Below are 21,168 nucleotides of genomic sequence, written 5' to 3' on the forward strand. Positions count from 1 at the left end.
AAAACAGACGGGAGATCTGCAGTATTAATAGCTCTTGTAAGGTTTTTCTGGGGGGCCGTGGGGGTATTTCCTCACTTTATGACCTCAAACTTTAATCTGTTTCTGAAGGAAATTTTCAGTGATCACGCAAGTCGATGTGTGGCGATGAGGGGGCTGTTTGCGGTTTCAGATCATGAAGCTCTGGGGCGTTTTTGGAAAAGATTGCATCTCCAGCAACTCAGTACTCACTTATGCAGCATGTATGTGTGAAGGATTAGTAACTTACAGAGATTCTGCAACTTTTTGGTTTTGTATCATTTCACATTTTCACCTTTCTTCTGGAACCCCATGTTTAGTTCATCAAAATATGAGAGAATTTTAGCCTACAGTCGTAAAAGGGACTCTAGAGCCCACAAAAAGACCCCCTAGTGGGGGGGAAAAAACATAAAAATATGAGAGAATTTCAACCAAATTTGCCTTTTTATAATTTAACGATATTTGTTTCACTTGCTGCCATGAGCATCTAAAATATTCACCTATTCACTCATCCTGCTTTGTCAAAAAGCTCAAACTTAGTCTGACTGGGATGTAGAGCGCCTGAGAACAGCGATGTGGTCAAGAAAAATGGTCAAAGTGTAACTTAATGTAGCAGGTGTAGGGCTGAAACGATTAATCAGATTAATCGTAGCTAATCGACAAAATAATCAACTAGTTTAGAGAGTGATTAATTACTAACTTAAGTTTGCAGACTCACTGTTGATGACTTAGTGATACATCACTAAATTTCAGCCTTAAGGGTGAGAGGCTGAAATGATTATTCATATTAATCGATAACTGAAATAATCGTCAATTGATGTAGTAATCAAATAATTGTTAACCTTAGTTTGATGACGAAGAAAAAGTCATTTGGGTAAAAAAAAATAGATATTAAAAAAAACATTCAGAAAAGTAATTAAGCCAAAACTGCACCACAAATACATGTATATTTTTCATGTAAATATGTTTAGGCTTCACACAGTTCAGATGTACTAAAGGATGCTATTGCATTTTAGGCAATACATTGTTTATGTTGTTACTTAATAAATGAGTTATATTGTTTGTTTAATTGCATTTTTTAATTTACTTCTAATACTGCACACAAAGGTTTAAGTGGTTAAATGAAAAGATTGGGGAATATGCCAATTTTTGTATCTGATTAATCGATTAATCGTGAGAATAATTGATTGATTAATCAATTACCAAAATAATCGTTGGTTGCAGCCCTAAACAGGCGGCATAAACCCCCCCAAAAAACCAGTGAGACCAGTTTGACAAAGACTGTTACGACTCGAGCTCTGAGAGTAAAAGTTTATTGACCTTGCATTTAACTATCAAAGAAACGCGCGACTTCGCCCACTCAGCTTCTGTCTGACAGAGTCAGCTTCCTGGACTTATGCAGGCGCATGTTCATGTTCCTCACACATGCAGAAACTCTGCTTTATTCACAACTCCGAGGAGAATTCTGTGTTCCTGTTTAGAGGTCTGTGAGGAAAGAAAAAAAAAAAAAAAACACTTCAACCAATTCACAAGTGGGTATAGTAACCCGGCTTTTACTCACAACAGAATCCCTTTAGCACAGTTTGTTTTTTTAAGCATATAGTTCTCATTTAAAGGCATTTTAATCATGTGCAATCTATTAGGATGTTACAGTTTTAATCTTAGACTGCTGTTATTGTTTTTGATGCCGGCGTATGGAGAAAGATGTGAACAGGAACCGAATGGGGGTTTCTGTGGAGCATATTTGATGTATGCGCAGACTGTGAGGCTCTTCTGTTCTGAAGAAGACAAGTGGTTTAGGATTAAAGGTGTCAAATTCACACAGATTTGATAAGTCAGTTTTAGGGCTGCAACTAAATAATTTTAGTTATTTATTCATCTCAATTATTTTGACGATTAATCCGATAAAAAGAAAATTACCCAATTCAGACTTTTTGTGCAATGTTGGAAATACATTAAAATATGCAAATAAATAATTCAATGCCTTTTCTAAGTAAGAAAAATGTTCTGTAGCCTAAAACGCAATAAAACGGCATTTATTTAGTGTACATTTGATCATTTGTAGCAAAGAATAAAAAAATATTTCTAACATTAACAAGTGAAGAGCTCAGCCCTTTCTGCCTGACTTAACATTAATACAATGTGATACAATCTGTTGATTGTATCACATCAACAGATTGTATCAGATTTTGCCATCCATTAAAAACTGGATGGCAAAATGAAAAAAGGATTTCTTATTTTGTAAAGAATCGGAATCAGGTGAAGCTAAAACTTCCACTTGAGTTTTAGGTAAAACATAATCACAATTTTATATATATAAATATAAAAAACGCAAAATGTATATATTTTTTGTACAGTTTTGGCTTAGTTACTGCTCTGACAATTAATCGATTACTATATTAGCTGACAACTATTTCAATAATCAAGTAATCACAATTAATCCAATTAATTACCACTAACCTGATTAATCACAATTAATATGTTTCATTCTTTTTGGCCGAATTGTTACTCTTTACCATTCACAACCTTTAAGAGCAGTTTTTAAATGGCTCTGCTTAAATGTCAGAGATGTCTCAGTAAGAAGAAATTGTCAAACAAATCTCCCTGTTGCTCTTGTTCTGCAGCGGCCTAATGTCTTTCTGAGATCCGCTGATTCCAGAAGCTGATTGCATCCTGGTGAAACTGCAGGCGTAGTTAAAAATAGGTCCATCTGACACACTCAGGTCATGTCGTCCTGGTGTTATTCAGTGAAGTAAAAAGATGATCTGACTTTAATGCGAGTGGCAGATGAGTACGCTCAGTTCTGGTAATGGGCCTCGGTGTCTAGATTTGACAGCGGTAGATGGGGAAATTACAGATAGATTTGGGGATGTTTCCTCTTTTCATGGGAAGCAGCCTTCAAAACAGAGACGCACCGATCCACTTTTTTCACTTCCTGTTCCGATATCTGAGGTTTTGGTCAATACTGATCCGATTTTTTTTGGTGATTACTTCAAATCAGTGCTAAAATACGAAAAACTGAAATCGAAGTAGAATTTGCTCCCAGATATGCGCCTTAAAGCAAACAACCGCACTCGACTGAATACTGATGTATTGAACAAAAAACGGACACACACTCTCCAAGTCATCAAATGGCCAACAAGGCTTCAGGAAAAGGTCGCCCAGCCGGTACGCTGCTGCTTTTCTCCGCCCCGCCGTTCTTTGCACATGTTGCTCCAGATAAACCAACGGAGCGTCGTGTAACCGTCGGTGACATTTAAATGCGAGGCTGTCCACCTGACTCAGAAGCTCTGCCTCACTCTGGCCAATTAAGCGTGCCACTGTCCCCCCAGTGGCCCTGAAGATCTACAGCGTTTAAGAATGTCAAAGACTGCCCTTTAGCCGAGGCGTACGCCAGGAACATGGCATTTGAAACTGTGTTGGAAGAGGTATTCTGCTTTTGAGTCAGTTTATGTTTTGTAAAAAAACAAAAAAAAAACAAACGATGTTAAAGAGGGATTTAGCTGTGCTAAGAGGAGCAAATGGTTGCCCAAAGGAAACACCGACTGCAGCGTATTCACCACCAGGAAGTTGTGATCGCAGCAACTAATTAATTCATTCATTCATATGTTTGAAAATTTTGTGCACCTTTCCAATTTTTACTGGACATTGTAACTTTCCCACAATGCGGATCAATCACTTCAACGTTTTTCTGCATTTCCTTCTTGTCTGACCAATCGCAGCAACTCTGATGAACTTTGACCTTTCCCATTTATTGTCTGCACAAAAGATTCTGGATTTAAGGTGAAAAACGTTGTTCTTCACCTCAAGCAGCAGTTTTAGCCTCATCTGCTTACCATGTATGAACTTTAAGCAATAAAACAATTTAGTTTTATTCTTTAAAATAGGAAGTTAATCACTTATTCATTTATTTACTTGTGAATTTCTAATATTGTATAAATTAAGTTTAAGCGGCTAACAGAAAAATCTGCAGAATGTGGCAAAAACATTTTAACCAAATAATTGTCAGAATAACCGATTACTACGATAATCTGTAGCTGCAGCCCTGCATCCAAAATACTTCTACAGAAACTAAAGTTTCTTTTCAAGTACCGGTAACTTCTTATAGACTGGAAAAAAAAAAAAAAAAAAAGATTGGACTTTGGGAGTTCCAACCAAGCAGGATGGGGAATGTAAATGTGCTTGTTTCACCAGCAGATTTAGAAAGCAAAGTTGTTCATGTAGATAAGGGGGGGAGACTGTTTAGCTTTGGGAAGCTGAACAAGCTGCAGGTGGACGCACTTCCAACCACCTGCGAGGTGATGATGTTAAAACATATCCAGAAAGCGGCTGAGTCACTGTGTTATGTGCTGTGTGTGCATTCACAGTAAAAACCAGAACGATTTTCTGCACTCTTTACTCTACCCAGGCCCCAGGCGGCGGTGGTCCTCACCTCTCTGTCCATGCTGTCCAGGTCCTCCTTGCAGAGCGTGTACAGCGGCATCGTTTCCGACATGCTCGGCTGCCGCTCCCGGCGGGAAGGCCCCGGCTGCTCGTCGTCCTGGCTGGACCCGGCCGCCTCGTTCTGCTGACCCTGTGCGGCTCCCCTGAGGCGCAGGAGCAGAGGAGAATGAGAAAACCAGTCTGAATGGTGGAACCGGTTGGAAAATGGGGTTTTTACACATTCACATCTCAGGTAGCTCATACTTTTCTAGGAACCCTGGGGAAAAAAAAGCATAGATGCACCGATTCAATATTGATATCTGTATCAGTCCTGATACTTTAAAACATCTAGATCGGTGACAATGTGGCCAGTCTACTCAGTCCAAGTCTGTTTTGTGCTCTGATGCTTTATCATTTTACATTTAGAATTCCTTATTGCACTTTTTGACCCATTTGAAAGAAGGTTTGCTGCTGTTTGTTTTTACGTTTGTTCAACCTTCAACGTTTGTTCAAGTTTCAGTTTCTTTATTATTTATTTTATATGGGCTGTTTTGACATATTTGACCCAGCTTGTGTATTTACATGTGCTGTGCTGGTGCAGCTTTATCAAATACATTTACAATTCAGTGCATTTACGTCTGTGTATGAAAAAAGAAACGTTTTAAGTCAATTCAGCTGTTTTTCTGTATCGTATTGTATTGGCCGATACCAAACCTCCGATACTGGTATCGGTATCAGAAGTGAAAACAGCGGATAGGTGCGTGGATCCCTGGAAAAAAAAAATCCATTTCAAATTCGACTTTCTGCTTTTAAGCTCATTTTAAGACACATTAAAATTAAGTTTTCTACATTTAAGTGAATCTATCAGAACATCAGAAGTATCAATTTCTGTCGCTTTTTACTTTTATATATTTTTTCCTTTCTTTCTTTGTGTCACTCAGATCTCTGTGGGCCTCGCCGGGGAGCAAAACTCATTTGCAAAAACTCAAAACACTATCAGCTTTTAACCGTCCAGCGCGAAAAAAGCAGGGAGGTTAAAGCAGTCGAGCGACAGTGGGAAGGACTAGAAAAAGCCTAATGGATGTATATGCAAATGCGAACGGAACGGCTTCTCTGTTTCCTCCGGGCGCTGCTTAATTGAACGGATCTCCTTTGATGATTCTCTTCATTTTAAAGCAACTCGCTGAAAACTTAATTGTGCCTCTAATCCATGAATAAAATAGGGCAATTTTCCACTTCAGATGATTAATCACAGAGCATCGTCAGAGATCAGCTCAATTTGAGGATGTTTTAATGACGGAGGGCGGCCATCTGGGGTGAATCGGGAGCGACAAAAGCAACAAAAGACGCCACGAAAAGCGACGCTCTTATTTTGTTTAAGGGAAACTTGGAAGTCATTCAAAAATAAAAACATTTTAACCATCATCATTCTTTATTGGCGTTTTGCAAATAGAAATCATTTTGGTGCAGTACAGAAAAGACTCACAGTCCTTCAAGCCAGTTGGTGATAGTCTTTTTAATATATATATACATATATGTTTAATTTAGATTTGTACTCGATTAAATAATGTCTAATATCTTTTCACATTGATGTACTTTAAACAGAAGAAAAAAATGACTTGATTTGACTATTTAGATAATATTTCAGCACACATCTATTATCTTGAAGTTCTATTTCGTTGGCCCTCTAACGGAGACAAGTGATCAATATGAAAAGAAAATAAATCTGACAGAATTTTCAATAATTTCACTGAACTCCAGTAGAGGAATTGCACAGTATTCTGGGAGATGTAGGCAGCAGAAAGGTAAGCTAGGTTGGTGGTATCAACTCTCTCTCTCGCTCTTTGGTTACCTAGCAACAACCTGTTGAGTGACTTGCGCAGCAGCAGTTTCATGTTTAGCCTCAGTTCCACATAACCGTGTAAAAATAAACAACATTGGTGTGGAGTGAAAAATGTGGATAAAACTGGGAAGGTCACAATTTGGCACTATTTCAGATATTTAAGACAAAAAACTAATCAGTAATTATCGATAGACTGAAAAGAAACACTCGTATCAGGGGTGCCCAAAGTCAGTCCTGGAGGCATGGCATCCTGCATGTTTTAGTTCTCTCCCTGGTGGTAGCAACAACCTTTTCAGCATATCAATGTTCTACTTAGGCCTTCTAACGAGCCATCATTTGGTCCAGGTGGGTTAAACCAGGGAGAGAATGAAAACATGCAGGATGCCGGCCCTCCAGGACCCACTTTGGGTACCACTTGGCTTATATCACGATATACTTTTCACCCGTATCGTCCAGCCACTAGAAGATGTTGTAACTTGAAGAAATCTGAGGATAACATTAACAGCCAAAGGCAACTCTACCGTCAGTGCTCAACAAAAACATCTGCATCCAAACCTCTGGTCGGATTTCTACCAACCCTAAGGCTGTTTCAGGTTCGTCTCATGTTTTACAATGAAACCAAGTGAGAACGGGACAGGAAGTCACCCAGACTGATGGGTGACTCACTGATGGGACTGTTCTGGTGAATCATTCAAACAAAAAGCTCGGCTATCGGGAGCTTTTCTGAGTTTGGCGGTGTCCTCTGGTGAAACCAAAGGGAACGGTAAGAAACCGATCGAGTGGTGAATTGGGTGACAAAAGGATTATTACTACATTTTATGATTATCCATGTTCAGAGTGATATAACGGGTTGTGTGCAGTACCTGAGACCAGACTGATCCATGCGGTCGGAGAGGGGTCCCGACACTTGGAGGTAGGCTGACGGACGCCCTGCCTGAGGGCCCCTGCGGATTAGCTTCCCTGTGACCGAGTCATAGGTCCGAGCCTCTGAAAAAACCCCTTGGGGTCTGGGGTGGACGGGAGCTGGTTGGAAGACGGCCTTCTGCAGGCAGCCCTGATTGTCAAGAAAGGCGGCTGGGCTGTTGCTCCTTCAAGAGACGGAACTGGGAGTTTAACTCCGTACTTGGGCTCGTACATGTTTAGCTGCTAATAGATTAGCCTGGGAGATCATGATTATGGTACCGTGGGGTCCTGGAGTAGTCCTCCTTCAGAGGGTACAACTGCTCCTCCACCCGCTCCCAGCGCTCCAGGCAGCTCCACAGCCAGTCGGGGTTGACCACATGGAGGTGCTTGCAGCCCTGCGCCTGCCGTACCTTCTCGGTTCCTGCGAGAACCGCAGTTGTAAGCGGTTTGGTGAAACATTAGCTCACAATAATCCATTCTATGTTTGACATGTCGGTCTACAGTGGTGGACACTGCTAACTAAAAGTCAGTTGTGTTAACTACTCAACCAGAACTACTCAAAAACATTAGTTACGTTAATGCTAAAGCTCTACACAAACAAGGTACTTTCCCAAAGCTAATGGTAAAGTGCTAAACAACAGTATTTAAATAATGCTGAAGTGCTACAAAAGATTGTATTTAGCTACAACACGACAAAAACATGTTATGTGTTTAGCTTAAGCTAATGCTAAACCACTGCACATGGTTTTTTGTTAAAGCTAACGCTAATGCGCCACCCCAATGTGGTAATTAGAGAAAGCTAATGGTAAAGTGCTCCACAACATTGCATATAGATAAAGCTAATGTGCTACACAACATGATATTAGCTAAAGCTAAATCACTATACCAACATTGCATTTAGCTAAACCTAATGCTAAAGCGCTACACCAAAATGGTATTTAGATCATGTTACAGAACTACACTGACATGTAATTTAGCTAAAGTGCCAATCATATCTGCCCTTGAAAGACCACAAGCACTAATTTAATTGACATAATTTATATGTTCTTTATTTTGCACATTCTTTATTTTGTTTCTGTACGTTTCTTATTTGAAATAAAGTTACTGGGGGAAAAAAAAGAGAAAAATTTAGGAGAGGAAACAGAACTGCTGTGTAAACAGTCATCACTTACTTCAAAGTGTTCAAAGTGTTTCCACATAAATGATTAGACGTTACGTCTTTAGCTTGGTAAACGCTACTGCAGCAGTGGATGCTGGTCATTGTCCGACTTTCTCAGCTATAAAATGCTAATGTAAGGTAAAATCATCAGTTAAATAACTTTTACTCCATTTAGTACAATATTATTAACTTTTTTTTTTCTCCCCATCAGGGGGTCTTTTTTTGGGGCTCTAGTGTCCTTTATATGTCCGTAGGCCGACAGGAACGGAGGAGAGAGGGGGGAAGACATGCGGCAAATGTCACCGGTTCCGGGAATCGAACCCGCGATGGCCGCGTCGAGAACTCAAGGCCTCAAATGTGGGTCGCGTTATCCCCTACAGCACGCCCCATTTACTACAGTATTAACCAGTACAATTGGTTGTTGTTGTTGGATAGTGACTAAAAAACTTCAATTTGGGGCAAAATAAATGCAACTTATTCCTGACAACCAGAGTCCGTGAGCTTCATAAAAACATAAAAGGAACGTGAATCTAACTGGACGACACACAACTGTGCTCCGTTTGTATCATTCATGTCTACGTACCTGCTCTCGCTGCAACTAGGTGTGTCGTCCGGTTGGGGTCCTGCGAGTTGAGGATCAGACTCTTGCCGATTTTGGCCCCCAGGGCTTTGGCGTGGTAGAACTCCCTTGTCCTCTCCATGGGGTAGTTAGTGGGGTAGAGTCCGCTGAACACGACCGTCGTGCCCTCCAGAGTCTTACTCTTCAACTCTGGAACGATCCTGCGGATGTCTGGCGTCTCCGATGCCTCCTTCCTCAGGTAGGTCTCGTAACGGGCAAAGTACTCTGCGTGGATCCGTTCCAGCACCTCCTCCAGGTAGATGAGGTGATCGTCCTGGTCGTTGTCAGTCTCTTCCTCTTCCTCCTCGTCTTCCATGCTCTGATCCAGCAGTTCCTCTCCCATCGTGACTCCGGACTGTTCGCTGTTCTGGGACTCGGTTTCCGGTTCTCTCCTCTCTAAGCAGCCGTTCCCCAGCTCGGGGTCGGGCAGGACGACGCCCGGGTGTTCTGCCGAGTCCGAGCTGTTCTCGACTTCGCAAGAACCTTTGCTGTCCCCGTCCTTCGTCACGTCCTCATCAAAGGGCTCGTGTCCATCTCCTTCCTGTTCAGACTCCTTTGTTGCGCGAGTCCTACTTTGACTTCCGCCGTCTGGCGAGGCGGGCTTTCCTGTACCCGATTCACTGTCGCTGTCACTAGAAAGGTCAAAATCCAAGTTATTGGAGTCGTGGCTCGGTGCTGAGGAGTTGGCACCTCCCTGTGCCTCTTCTGTCCTGTTGCCACCATCCTCTTTAACATCTTTATTATCCTCCACCTGAGTGTCCTTTGGTTTCTGCCCAGACTCTGTAACCTTTTGACCAGCGTCTGACCCTCGACTCCGTCCTGCCTCTTCCTGCTCCTCCTCCTCACCCCCCTGTGTCCTTTCAACGACAGCTCCTTCCTGAGAAGACCGAGGTAATGAAAGTTCTTCCTTTCCTGAAACGCCTGGCTCCTTTGACCGTTTCCTGAGGCCATTATTTTGCTCATCAGCACCAGTCGCTTCCACTTGTTCTGTGCTCTCTGTCGGCCGACTCGAAGGGCCTCCAGCTGCAAGACATGAAAATCCGATCACAAAAACAAACAAACACGATGTGAGGGTGAAGTAAGACTTGCTGATGAACTCGGCGGTACCTCATTGTGTGACGGAAAGAAAATCAAACACGGTTTTTTCACACTTTTTAGAAAAAGCTCAGAAATGTGGCCTTTATAGAGGAAGCTCAATAGAAAGTCACTGTTTAAAGTAACATAAAAAGTCCCTGTTGCAGTTTGAAGGACGCTGTGAGGGCTAGGGTACAGCGGAGCTGGTCCAAGCTGATAGTAAGATATGTGAAACTAAATCCTAAAAAAAAAAAAAACAGTAGAGGCTGCAAAAGACTTGAGGCGGTTCTCACCTCAGCAGGATAACCACCCTAAACACACATCCAGAGCTGCAATAAATTTTTAATCAAAGCACGTTCCGTGTTTGAATGGTCCAATCAACCCCAGCACATAAATCCGACCGTCAAAATGTTAAAGTTGCTGTTCTCAGGTGCAGCGTTTCCCCCAGAAAGCTTGCTAAGGGGGTGGTAGTGCTGCTGAGGCAGTCCACCACCAACCCACCCATTATTTATGTTAAAAAAAGTTAAAAGTTGACAGGAAATTTGAAAATATGCCAATATGTTATTGGAAGATATTATTGACAACCAAATATGGAATCTTAAAGAAGCAAACTCAAACAATTACAATTCATTTAAATCCTCAATGGACCTTAAAACAGGACATTCTGATTAAAAAGTAAAATGAGTTAAAAGAAATATTACCTAAATTGGAAAAGGGTGAGTAAATATCCACATGATTAACTTAATACTCTTATGATACAAAATTAAAAATTCAAATATTTTCTGTTAAGTTTTCTTTTTTTTTCTGCATTTTGATTTGCTGGCTGTTGTTTTTGTTTTTTTATCCGGGATTTGCAGGGAATACTCTGATTGGATGAAAAAGACATGTTTGTGATTGGCTGGTGGTGTGGCTCATTGACATACACTTTTTCTAGCTGCAAGCACAGACACAGAGCTAAGTGTGTGTGAGATGTAAACACACACGACAAACATTATTCTTTGTTCACAAAGATATACACGCTCACATCAGCCTTTCAGAGGTTTGTGTTCAGTGAACTGTGATGTTTTATACTTGACATGTAAGTTAGTTCTTTGGAGGGATGACATAAACGCTGGTACAGGTGAGCCTGCTCTGCAAGATCACCTTCCAAATATACGCTTTTTAATAAAACGTGGCGCACACGATCCTGTGTTTGCTAATGGTGTGTAAGAAAAACATATTAATTTGATATTAAAAAACTAGATTTAGCCTGGCAGGGGTTGCAAGTAAAGCCTGGTGGCCCGCCAGGCTTATGTTACGCTGCGGAAACCTGCAGATGCTCTCCATCCAACCTGAGGAAAGAAATCAGGAAAGACATCCAGTCTCTAGATGTGGAAAACTGGTAGGAAAATATCCAGAAAGACTTGCAGCTTTACCTGTAGCGAAAGGCGATTCGGCAACGTGTTGACTCAGGGAAGCTCAAAATACATTTTTCCGATTTTGATTTGGAAAAACAGTTAATAATTTTAATTTTTCTCCCACTAAACAAGTATGCACTGCTTTGTGTTCGTTCATCATAAAAATCTTATTGAACTATATTAAGGTTATAACAAGAGAAAACATGAAGGTACAGGAGTACCCTCGGCAGCTGAATGTCTTGCGATAACAGAAACCCGACAGTCTGACTGCAGACCTATTAGGAAACTTGTCTCCAAGTAGATCAATCAGCTGCCTAGTTGCCCAAAGTTGCCTGAAGGTCTCCTCTAATACGCTCCGCAAAGAGAACTGCTTAGATTTCAGCACAGCAAGTGCAGCTCTGACTTCGCCCCGTGTTGGCAAACACTTCTTGGAGGAGAGCACTCCTGCGAGGCAAATCCGATTCCTCTGGGAACGCTGAGTCACTCGGCAGCCAGCGACTCTGTTTGAGCGTGAAATATGTGAGGAGATAACCTGTCAACAAGGCAGGCTAAGAAAAAAAAAAAGAATACATAAATAAAAGTTGTCTTGTTCAAAGTAAGTATACAGTATCTTTTGAAACCACTGGGCTGAATGGACAAGATATGGAGGCGTAATAATCGGAGGAGACAGGGCACGCTGCAGCAGTTTGGGGTTTGTACCGGCTCTAAGAACACGAAAGCAGTAAATTAAACGGCTTGCATGAACGAAGGCAGAGTTTCTGTCCAATAAAATCTCTGCAATTACTTTTTATAGTCAACCAGAGAAAGGCAATAAATCCACCAAATCTAACCAGGCATGGTCTAACAATATCATTTCAAGGGGTAGTTGTTTTTTTCCCCCCGGTGTTTCAGAAAAGAAAAAGGAAAAAAATAAAAAACGTTCTTGCACCTTTTTTGGCCATCTGAGCTTCCCGTGATCCTGGCGGAGCGTTGATGTCTCCGATGCCCTGGAAGTAGATGTACTTCTTCACAGTGATGAGGTTCGGTGCAAACTTCCAGACGTCTTCACGGTCGTCGATGATGCAGACCATGGAGTCGCCGCAGGGGAACAGGTTCCTGTAGAAGGGGGGAAAAAAAATTATGCTTTATGAAATACGAAGTAAATATCTTCTGCTGTTGAAATCTGATATTTTTACACGCTTGTTTTCATGTTTGACACTAAATCGCACTGACGCATTCTTGTTTCAGCTCAGTTAGCATTTTTACAATTATTTACGTTTGCCAAGCGACAGAATAATAAGATTTTTTTTGATAATTTTTTGTCAGGAGCAGCGGTCACAATTCCAGCAAACTACGCTGAGATGTTTGTTGATACATAACTAGAGACTTTGGCCTGGGTCATACATTTTAAGACAGTTCTACCAAACAGGAAAGAAAAGTAGACATCTAAACTTAAAGAGAAGCATTTACCAATCAAACCTAATGTTGGTAATTCTCCTAAAACAAGAAAATTTTGTCTGATTTCATGCCAGGCAGAGGGACAAACGTGGATGTAAATATCTCATTTAAACTGTATCTGTTTTTTTAAACAACAGCTCAGAAGCATCATCATGTGTGCTGATGCGTAAACAGACAGAGTGCATCTCTCACCTAAGATTCCCCGTCTTGGAGAACGGATCTATGCATTCGTCTCTAGAAAGGATTCTGTGGGAGAAAAGTTTCTTTTCGGGATCCAAGAAGCCTAGAGAGGAAGAAGAAGAGATGTTTGATTTCTGTTCCGTCTGAATTATATTATCCGTTTGTAGGTTCTCGCAGAGTAGATGGATTTCAACAGAAACTTCATTTTGAATGCAATCTAACATTTGCTGGGTTTCTGAAACAAAATATGCTGCGCGTTATGAAAAATAAAATAAAAACTCCACAACTGCTGCTGATAATAACAGCTTTGAAACAAGCTGAACTCTCTGCAATGAGGTCAGCAGCAGAATCCAATTCAACCCGCATTAAACATTCATCGTGGAGGCAGAAACAAGCACTGGGCCGGGGCTGCTCTTATTATTTATACCACAACGACAGACAGCAGCATGAATACCAAAAAGATGCTGCATAAAAGATCCGTCTAAAACCTGATAAACAGCAGCAAAATGTTTATACTAAGAAGAAAAGCATCCCAAAAAATAAACAATAGGAAAAGAATCTGCTGGAAATCATTTGTAGAAACTTTGCCCTCCCCAGAAAGAACCAAAGCTGAGCTTGACTATAGAGCGTGAGCAGACACCGCCCTCTGGTGGACGCTAGCAGGAAGCGCAACCTGACGTCCAATATCGAAAATTATACAGTTTTTTTTTCCATCAGTATTTTTTTTACATGAACGTCTAAAAAATATATAGTGTGCATTTGCATTAAACCCCCTTTATTCTGAAACCCCTAAATAAAATCCAGTGCAAGTCACCTCAAAAATGTAGTGACTGCGATTCCTTCATACTGTATAGTTTGCTTGTTTTGCAATTTTTTATTTTTTTGCCTTATTTGTGATTTGCAGTTATTTATCTAAGCAAAAGAGAATTTGCAAAAAATACTCCGGACCAAAAATACCAGTATGTGATTGGCTGATTGTGTTGTAGATTTATATCAACTTTATAAAGCTGTAAGTGCAGGCACAGATCAAAACGCGTGCCAGTATGTGCATTGAGTACTTAGTATTCAAACTTGTTCTTTGTCCACAATGACATATGCGCGTTGAATATAAACCTCTAAAAGCGTGACTGTGCCTCAGACTTTATGGTTGCATTTTTATGGGTTTGTGTTAATTGTGCGCGAGCCGAGCAAGTGGTGATGCTTTTAAACTTGACGTGTACGTAATCCAAACAAAGACCTAGACTTACAATACAAATGCCGGTAGAGGTGAACCTCCTCTGCAAGATCACCGTCCTAATAAACCATTTTCAGTTCATTGCATCAATTAAAGACGTAGCTTTACTATCACGGTTACAGGTGTATATAAAAAACAATTGAAGTAAGTAAGCAAACGATGTTTGGCCTGGCAGAGGGGCAAGTTATGACACACCAGGGGAAACCCCGTTCACTGAATTCTGCAACGTGATAAAACATGGAAAAAGTTCCTGGAGTGTTGAAACTACTGCAAGTTACAGCAGATGCTATAGTTTTAGTTGTGAGAAAACGACAATGAGTCCATTACCAGCAATGGTGTGTGCATATAGACGGCTCCCGAATGTGAAGACGTGCAGCTCGTAGAGTTTGGCGATTTTCTCCAGGAATTCCTTGCAGTGCGGCCGTAACCGCGTGTGGAGCATGGGCTCCCCCCGACCCAGCTGGAAGTGGAAGATCCCCTGAAGGAAACATTTATTTTTTTGTTTTTTAAATGGTCGCCACGAGATTTAGCAGTGAGGCAGTAGGTGGGAGCGGTACCTTGTTGGACATGCGCTGGCAGTGCTGCTCAGTGGTGTGGATCAGCGTCTGGTCCAGGTCCACCATGAGGACCAGCTTTTTGTTACGGTGCAGCCTCTGCTGGTCTTCTTGGGCCAGCTGTTTGGCTTGCTGTTGTGGGGAGAGAAACGACAAACTCTCACAGCGGTTTCCTTCACGTTTTTCTTCTGGTTTATTCAGTGAACTTCTTCATCCGGTGCAACTAGGACCTGGGAGTTTCTCAAACAATCCGCTTGTGGCAAACAGGCGCACAGAAACACAACGAAACTTTACAGTAGAGCGGTTGTTCGTTCAAGGTATCGCCGTCATATGACTCACCTCCGAGCTGACCATCAGTTCAGGGACACTGTGCACCATGGAGACTGTTGCTTTGGAGATGGGACTTTGCTGGTTCCCATTAGTCCCCTGCAGCCTTAAAGGGAAATAATAGGAGCAGGAGTTCTGAGTTTGTGCATTTCTAATGTCCTTGAACATACTGTGACTGGCTGGATACATCATCAACAGTTGCTATTCCAAGAACTCATCTCCTGCAGCGGTTCACTTGGGACTGTTTGTAGCTACTTGTTACTTTATTTTTGTGTCCTGCAAGAACACAAAACATCTAAAACCTCAAAGGTAATAGTCATGCAGCAGAGAGGATGACTCATGAGCAAACGTGAGAAACTAAAAAATTCAACATGGTCGCCAAGGAAAGACTATTTTTGAACTGATATTGAAAATATTTTCCACAGATTAATGCTTTTAATGTGTGAAAAGATTAAAAGTATTAATCTTATGTCAAATTATACATAACAGATACCATCAAAATCTAATTTACTGACAGGTTATTCATTTTTCAAGATGGCCACCATGGTTGTCATGGTTTTGCGCTAAAATCGCCAACTGTGCATGTGTTTGGTGTCAAATGAAGGACTTCATATTTTTTGAGCCATAAAACCTACATATATTTTCTTGATCTTGTGCTTCCTTTTTCTGGTGGACATTTTTCAAAATGGCCACCACGGCTATAATGAAGAACATTTGTTGGCACTAACGTAGCCAGTAGTTATTGCCAGTGGTGGACACAGCTAGCCAAAAAGTTAGTTCCACTAGCTACTAATTTGCTAAAGAATCTTAGCCCTGCTAACAGTAAACACAGAGAAATTAGCAGATGTTTTAAACTACACATAAAACAAATGATTGAAAGCTAGTGCTACACCACAAAAAACAAACAAAACAAATAGCAGAAGCTAACGCTGAACTGCTATACATGTAATAATCAGCGGAAGCTAATGCCAAACCACTAAGCACATAAAAATAATTACGACCTGATGAGGAGTATAAGTTTTAAAATCTTACAGTAATATGCTGCAATACAGCTTATTTCCGGATAACTAACTCTACTGTGATGTCTGACGTCACTTCGTGGCATTATGTGACACAATCCACTCCGAAGCCTAGGAAGCTAGCCGAGCGTCATCTGAAATGCTCCACTGCTGTAGAACCAGCAACCAGTTTCTCCTTAAATGAAGAAAAGAACCTTACTGAGTCAGATCCTGGCCGCATTCGGCGCACAGACCCTTCATCACTATTGGATGGCTGCACTCTTCGATTCTGACGATGACGCCCCTAGAGACAGGAAAAAACAAATGTGCAAAATTTGTTCAATCTAGATTAAAACAGCTACATTTTTGTTGCATAAACACTGGAAAGCTCTGGGTATTTCCTTTTGTCTGGCTTTATTTGCCAGTTAAACTTTTGAATATTTCTTTGATCAGACCAATCCTCAACGGTTAAGACACAGATGGCTCAAAATATTTGGAAAGGATGTACTTACATTTTTGTATTTTATTTTTTTTATTTGACTTTATCAACTTTGTTTCAAAAATAGAAGTCTTAGCGTTTCACTTGAGTTTGTGTGAAAAACAGACTCATAGGAGCCCCAAACTGAGCTTTGTTGCAAAGTGTAAAATAAAGAAAAAGGAATCTCATCATCCACAACAAACTGACTGCAACACAAAATAATGGAAAAAATGCAAAGTCCAGACCTCAATCTGACTCAAACTCTGTGCTGGTAGTAAAACGGAGCTTTGCATCAGCAAAGGTCTGCGAACCTCGATGAACCCAAACGACCTCGTAAAGATGAATGAGGCCAAATTCCTCCACAACAATGGAAGAGACTGATAAAGAAAAACCCTGCTGCTGAAGGTGGCGCTCCACCGGGGGTGTACTTACTTTATCCACACCGGACTTTTGCTTTTTCACTTCATCTTTGTTAATGACTAACAACCCTGTCAAATCTGCTGTGGGCTTTCGGACGGCTCCTGTTCGTTTTAAAGAAACGTGAGTTCTATAATATTATGTAAATAATGTACAGCTAATGTTTCAAAATGCATTAAATTAATAAATTATTTTAGTTTTTTAAGAAATAGGTTATTTTTGCATATTGTGGACTTCTAAAATACAGATTAAGTTACAATATCTTCAAAAAGTTTATTTATTTCAATTTTTCACGCAAGAAAAACATGGAACTCACATATTTTAATTAAATATATTGCTAAATTTTTATTACAGTTTAGCTTCTCAGAAGGTTTGAATATTACATAAGGCCTTACAAGCTTTGTTTCGATTACGAATGTGCACAAGACTTTGTCAATATTCCTCTAATGTCCCAACAAAATGCAATTTTGCAATATCCGTGTTTCCATTAAATAGGAAATGAAATTAAAATCACCGGTGAATAAATCTGTTCACTAAAAGACATGCCACGCCATCATCCTCCTACCACTTCCTGTCGTCATCTTCGTCTTTTCCACCAGTAGTAAAAATCCGGTTGTTTATCACTCGTGTGAAGTGTTTCCACTGTAGTTTTACGGAGTGCGATACAGTGGAGTTACTGTCCTTTAGCTCAAACTGAGCTATCAGTTCCGAATACTAGAAACTTTTGGTCCAAAGTATCCAAAACTGCTAAAGAAAGCTGGACATAAGAGGGATTTCAATGCTCCAACTTCACTTATAATGGATAAGTTGATTCATGAGACTATCAAACAGCAACAGTCTTCAGTCAGAGGCTTCGTCAGATTAGTTGGAAGACTGACTACTACTGAGCATCCTTCCTGCCCAGGTAATCGTTCTAAGCGACTTTTTGATGACAAATGATATGAGTTATAACAAACTGTAATTTACCTTTGGAATACTTAACAGTATTTTGTTTTATTTAAATTAATAATATCACTAAAGTATCATTAAAGTTTTCAAATGGCTTGGAGAATTGAAGAAATTTCGCAAGGTAGAGTGTGTGAAGTATTTCCAACTCAAAATGTGAGATACTGACACATGTAGTAAACAGTTTGGAAATTATTTATTATGAATTACCTTATTTACTTGACGCAACCTTAAATTTTAGCATGGATGTATATACTTTTGATAAAGTAAAACTTTGAGGGGCGTACTTCTTGGTCCTCCTCATGTAAAGGAGTAAAAAGCATTACTACTGCTATTTATTTACAAACAATTTTTTTCCCCAAATCTCAATACTGGAACCTCATCCCGTAATAATTTTCCAGAGGTATTTTAGGCAGACGGTGTTAAATTGTGAAGAATTTTGTAACATAAAAAACGGCGGGAAACGTCCGTTCTGAGCCCAGTCGGTTAGACTTAAGCTTGCCTTCCACCTGTCAACCTCCTCAGCTCCTACACGCTCCCCGGTTGTCAGGTCAAGCCATAACAACGCGACACAGCGCTACATCTGGTTTGCTTTTCACAATAAAAGCGAACACTTAGATTCTAGTAGAATTAATTTATACCAACAAGTGTCAACGCAGTCGTTTGTTTACTTGTGTATATTCTACTTAAACTGTATCATCTCTAATATAATAGTTATAAAGGTCCAGTAAGGCTGTGTGAATTTTTACTCAAATACAATGCTTTTACTTTGAAGGTTCTAGTTAAAAGGCTCTTCATTTGTACCACCTTGACAGTAGAAGATGGGCTAAAATCAAGTTAGCATTGTTAGCTTCTAAGCTAACAGCCGTGTTTAACAGGGTGTTGTCGGGAGATGCAGCTGACATACTGCCCGTAGCCTTTCCATGCAGGTCAACTAACATGATCTAAAATTAGCAGGTAGTCAGTAACTCACCCGGGAGGAATTATTTGTCCTGGCTGACAGCAGAGCTCCTTCACCACTCCAGCACGGTCCGATTTCACCTTCTTCTCTGGCAGCCTAGCAGCAGCCTCCGTCTCCTTATTCTGAGCTATGAGAGCACATAAGGCAAGAACCGAGTCCACGTTCACGAGAGACCCTGGCTTGACCTTCCACTCCAGGAGCCGGAGCGGAAGAGCTCCGGTTGGCCAGCGCATGTCAGCCACCTGCACCGTGGGGCCCTCCGCTGCACCACAGCCGTCGCCGCCGCTAGGATCTGCTGGAGGATCCTCCATCTGTCCCACTCCGCTCCAAAAACACCTCTTGTTTTCACCAGCGCTCCGCCTACAACGTATCTAAACTCCTGATAGTGCCAAGTGGCTCATTAAAACGTGTAGACTGCCGCTCTCGAAGACAGCTAAAAACAAATGTGCAGGCGATAATAAACCCCTAAAAGTGTACACGGTGATGCTCCGTTCGCTCTTCCCGCTCGTAAACAGGAAAGCGCAACGCTGCAGCGACACGGGTCGCAGAGCTTCCGGTGGGCAGGCGGCATAAACAAGACACTACACTTTAAAATAAAAGCACATATGAATGCATGTATTATTGGTTTCGTTTAAACTATTTTTCATAAACCACTCCTCTGATCAGTATTTAACTCTAAATACTGTTATTGACAAAAAAATCATAAATTAACAAATGCATGCAAACAGTTTTACCGGGTTTTTAATGTTTTTATTATTATCATTTTATTTGGAAGCTACATAAATATATTTGCAATCTTTAAATTCTCTAATTTCCACCACCATGAGGTCTGTTGCTCAAAAGTTTTGTTTTGCTGTCATAGGCTTAGTTCAATACAAATAATGTGCAAATTACTTGTCACGATGAGGTTGGAGCGGATTACTGATATACTGCAATTATTATTATTATTTAAGGTAATGATAACCTTCAATAAATTTGATTTTGCGAAGAAAAGGAGAGGGAGACATAAACCTTAGGTAATCGCAGTGTCGGGAAAAGGGCACATGCCCTCACACACCTCCGTTTAATGACGTTTTATTGTGAAATCTCCCACCAAAGAGTAGGTTTTCAAGATAGTTCGCTTGAACTATCTTGAAAGCGCGTTCTGCTTTCAAGACAACGTCAAACTTTGGGCTGTAATTACTTACTGTGGCGTTCAGTATTAAACACACAATGGAAATTAGTTTATTTACATGGTGAAAACAAATGTTATCTGAAGGCTCTTTAGGAGGAAAAAATACACAATTTGTTTCCAGGTGCACAGAAACAGAATAGAATGGAATAGAATAGATAATAACATAATATTAATATTAAATATTATTAGATATTAGTGAATTGAATTCTATTGAATTGAATGTACAATGGTCATCCCAACAGAAAGAATGTATTGGTGGATAGGTGGCGCTACTGTTGTTCTCATGATGTTTTCTGAGCCATACAGAGATAAAAGGTGAACGCCATACAATGTCACTGTTCTATCATATGAATCACCTACTGTTAGTATTGATTTTATAAGTTTTATATCGAAAAAAAAATGATTTGAAAAACGGTTTAAGTTTCCTAAATTTGCTATTTTGTAATTTTATCATTTATTTGTATGGTATTTTTTAAATTTATTTAAATCATTGAAACACCAGAATTTGTACTAAATTTGTACTAACTCTTACATTTTAGTCTGTCTGATGACATCATTTTAAAATGATCAATCAAATGTTCTGATCAGTTACTGAGTACTTATGTAGCCTTTTTACGAAACATTATTTTACTCCCACTTGAGTAATGTCTTGGACGCCTTCTTTTTACATGAGTAAAAAATAAGTTAATAAGTGAGTATAACATTATTCTTCGATATCCACCTCTGCATTTAAGATAACTGGAACGTTCATTTTAGATTACAAGAATGCTATTAGAGATGTCTCAAATGTACATTTTTACTCAGAAGAATTGATTTATAAGAGATCTGGGATACATGTCCTGTTATTAAATGTTAAAATGGCTTTCCATACAGTTGGATTGAACTGCTTGACTTTCAACTTTGACGGAACTACTTTTTTTTTCTTAAAAAAACGTTCTTTTTTTCGATTATTATTTATTTAAAAATATGCAAAAGTACACTCAAATACATATAATAAAGTATGTTACAACAGCGAAAAGGAAAAAATTAAT

At 40.2% G+C, this 21,168-nt stretch overlaps 2 protein-coding genes across 2 annotated transcripts in view; both read right to left on the reverse strand.

The window, feature by feature from the left end:
- ctdp1 (CTD (carboxy-terminal domain, RNA polymerase II, polypeptide A) phosphatase, subunit 1) overlaps nt 1–19,560 on the reverse strand; it is a 65,024-nt gene extending 45,464 nt beyond the window's left edge. The window contains exons 1-11 of the mRNA XM_044137993.1: nt 18,976–19,560; nt 16,383–16,466; nt 15,177–15,270; nt 14,841–14,969; nt 14,611–14,761; nt 13,062–13,152; nt 12,361–12,527; nt 8,926–9,984; nt 7,463–7,604; nt 7,144–7,368; nt 4,448–4,601 (exon numbers count right to left, since the gene is read on the reverse strand). Of these exons, the coding sequence (XP_043993928.1) occupies nt 4,448–4,601; nt 7,144–7,368; nt 7,463–7,604; nt 8,926–9,984; nt 12,361–12,527; nt 13,062–13,152; nt 14,611–14,761; nt 14,841–14,969; nt 15,177–15,270; nt 16,383–16,466; nt 18,976–19,274 (2,595 nt within the window). The 5' untranslated portion in view covers nt 19,275–19,560. The remainder of the gene's footprint in view (nt 1–4,447; nt 4,602–7,143; nt 7,369–7,462; nt 7,605–8,925; nt 9,985–12,360; nt 12,528–13,061; nt 13,153–14,610; nt 14,762–14,840; nt 14,970–15,176; nt 15,271–16,382; nt 16,467–18,975) is intronic.
- LOC122843333 overlaps nt 1–21,168 on the reverse strand; it is a 705,002-nt gene that overhangs the window by 637,522 nt on the left and 46,312 nt on the right. The gene's annotated exons all lie outside the window — the stretch shown is intronic.

The sequence above is a fragment of the Gambusia affinis genome, linkage group LG14 (genome assembly GCF_019740435.1).
Source record: "Gambusia affinis linkage group LG14, SWU_Gaff_1.0, whole genome shotgun sequence".
NCBI classification, from domain to species: Eukaryota; Metazoa; Chordata; class Actinopteri; order Cyprinodontiformes; family Poeciliidae; genus Gambusia; species Gambusia affinis.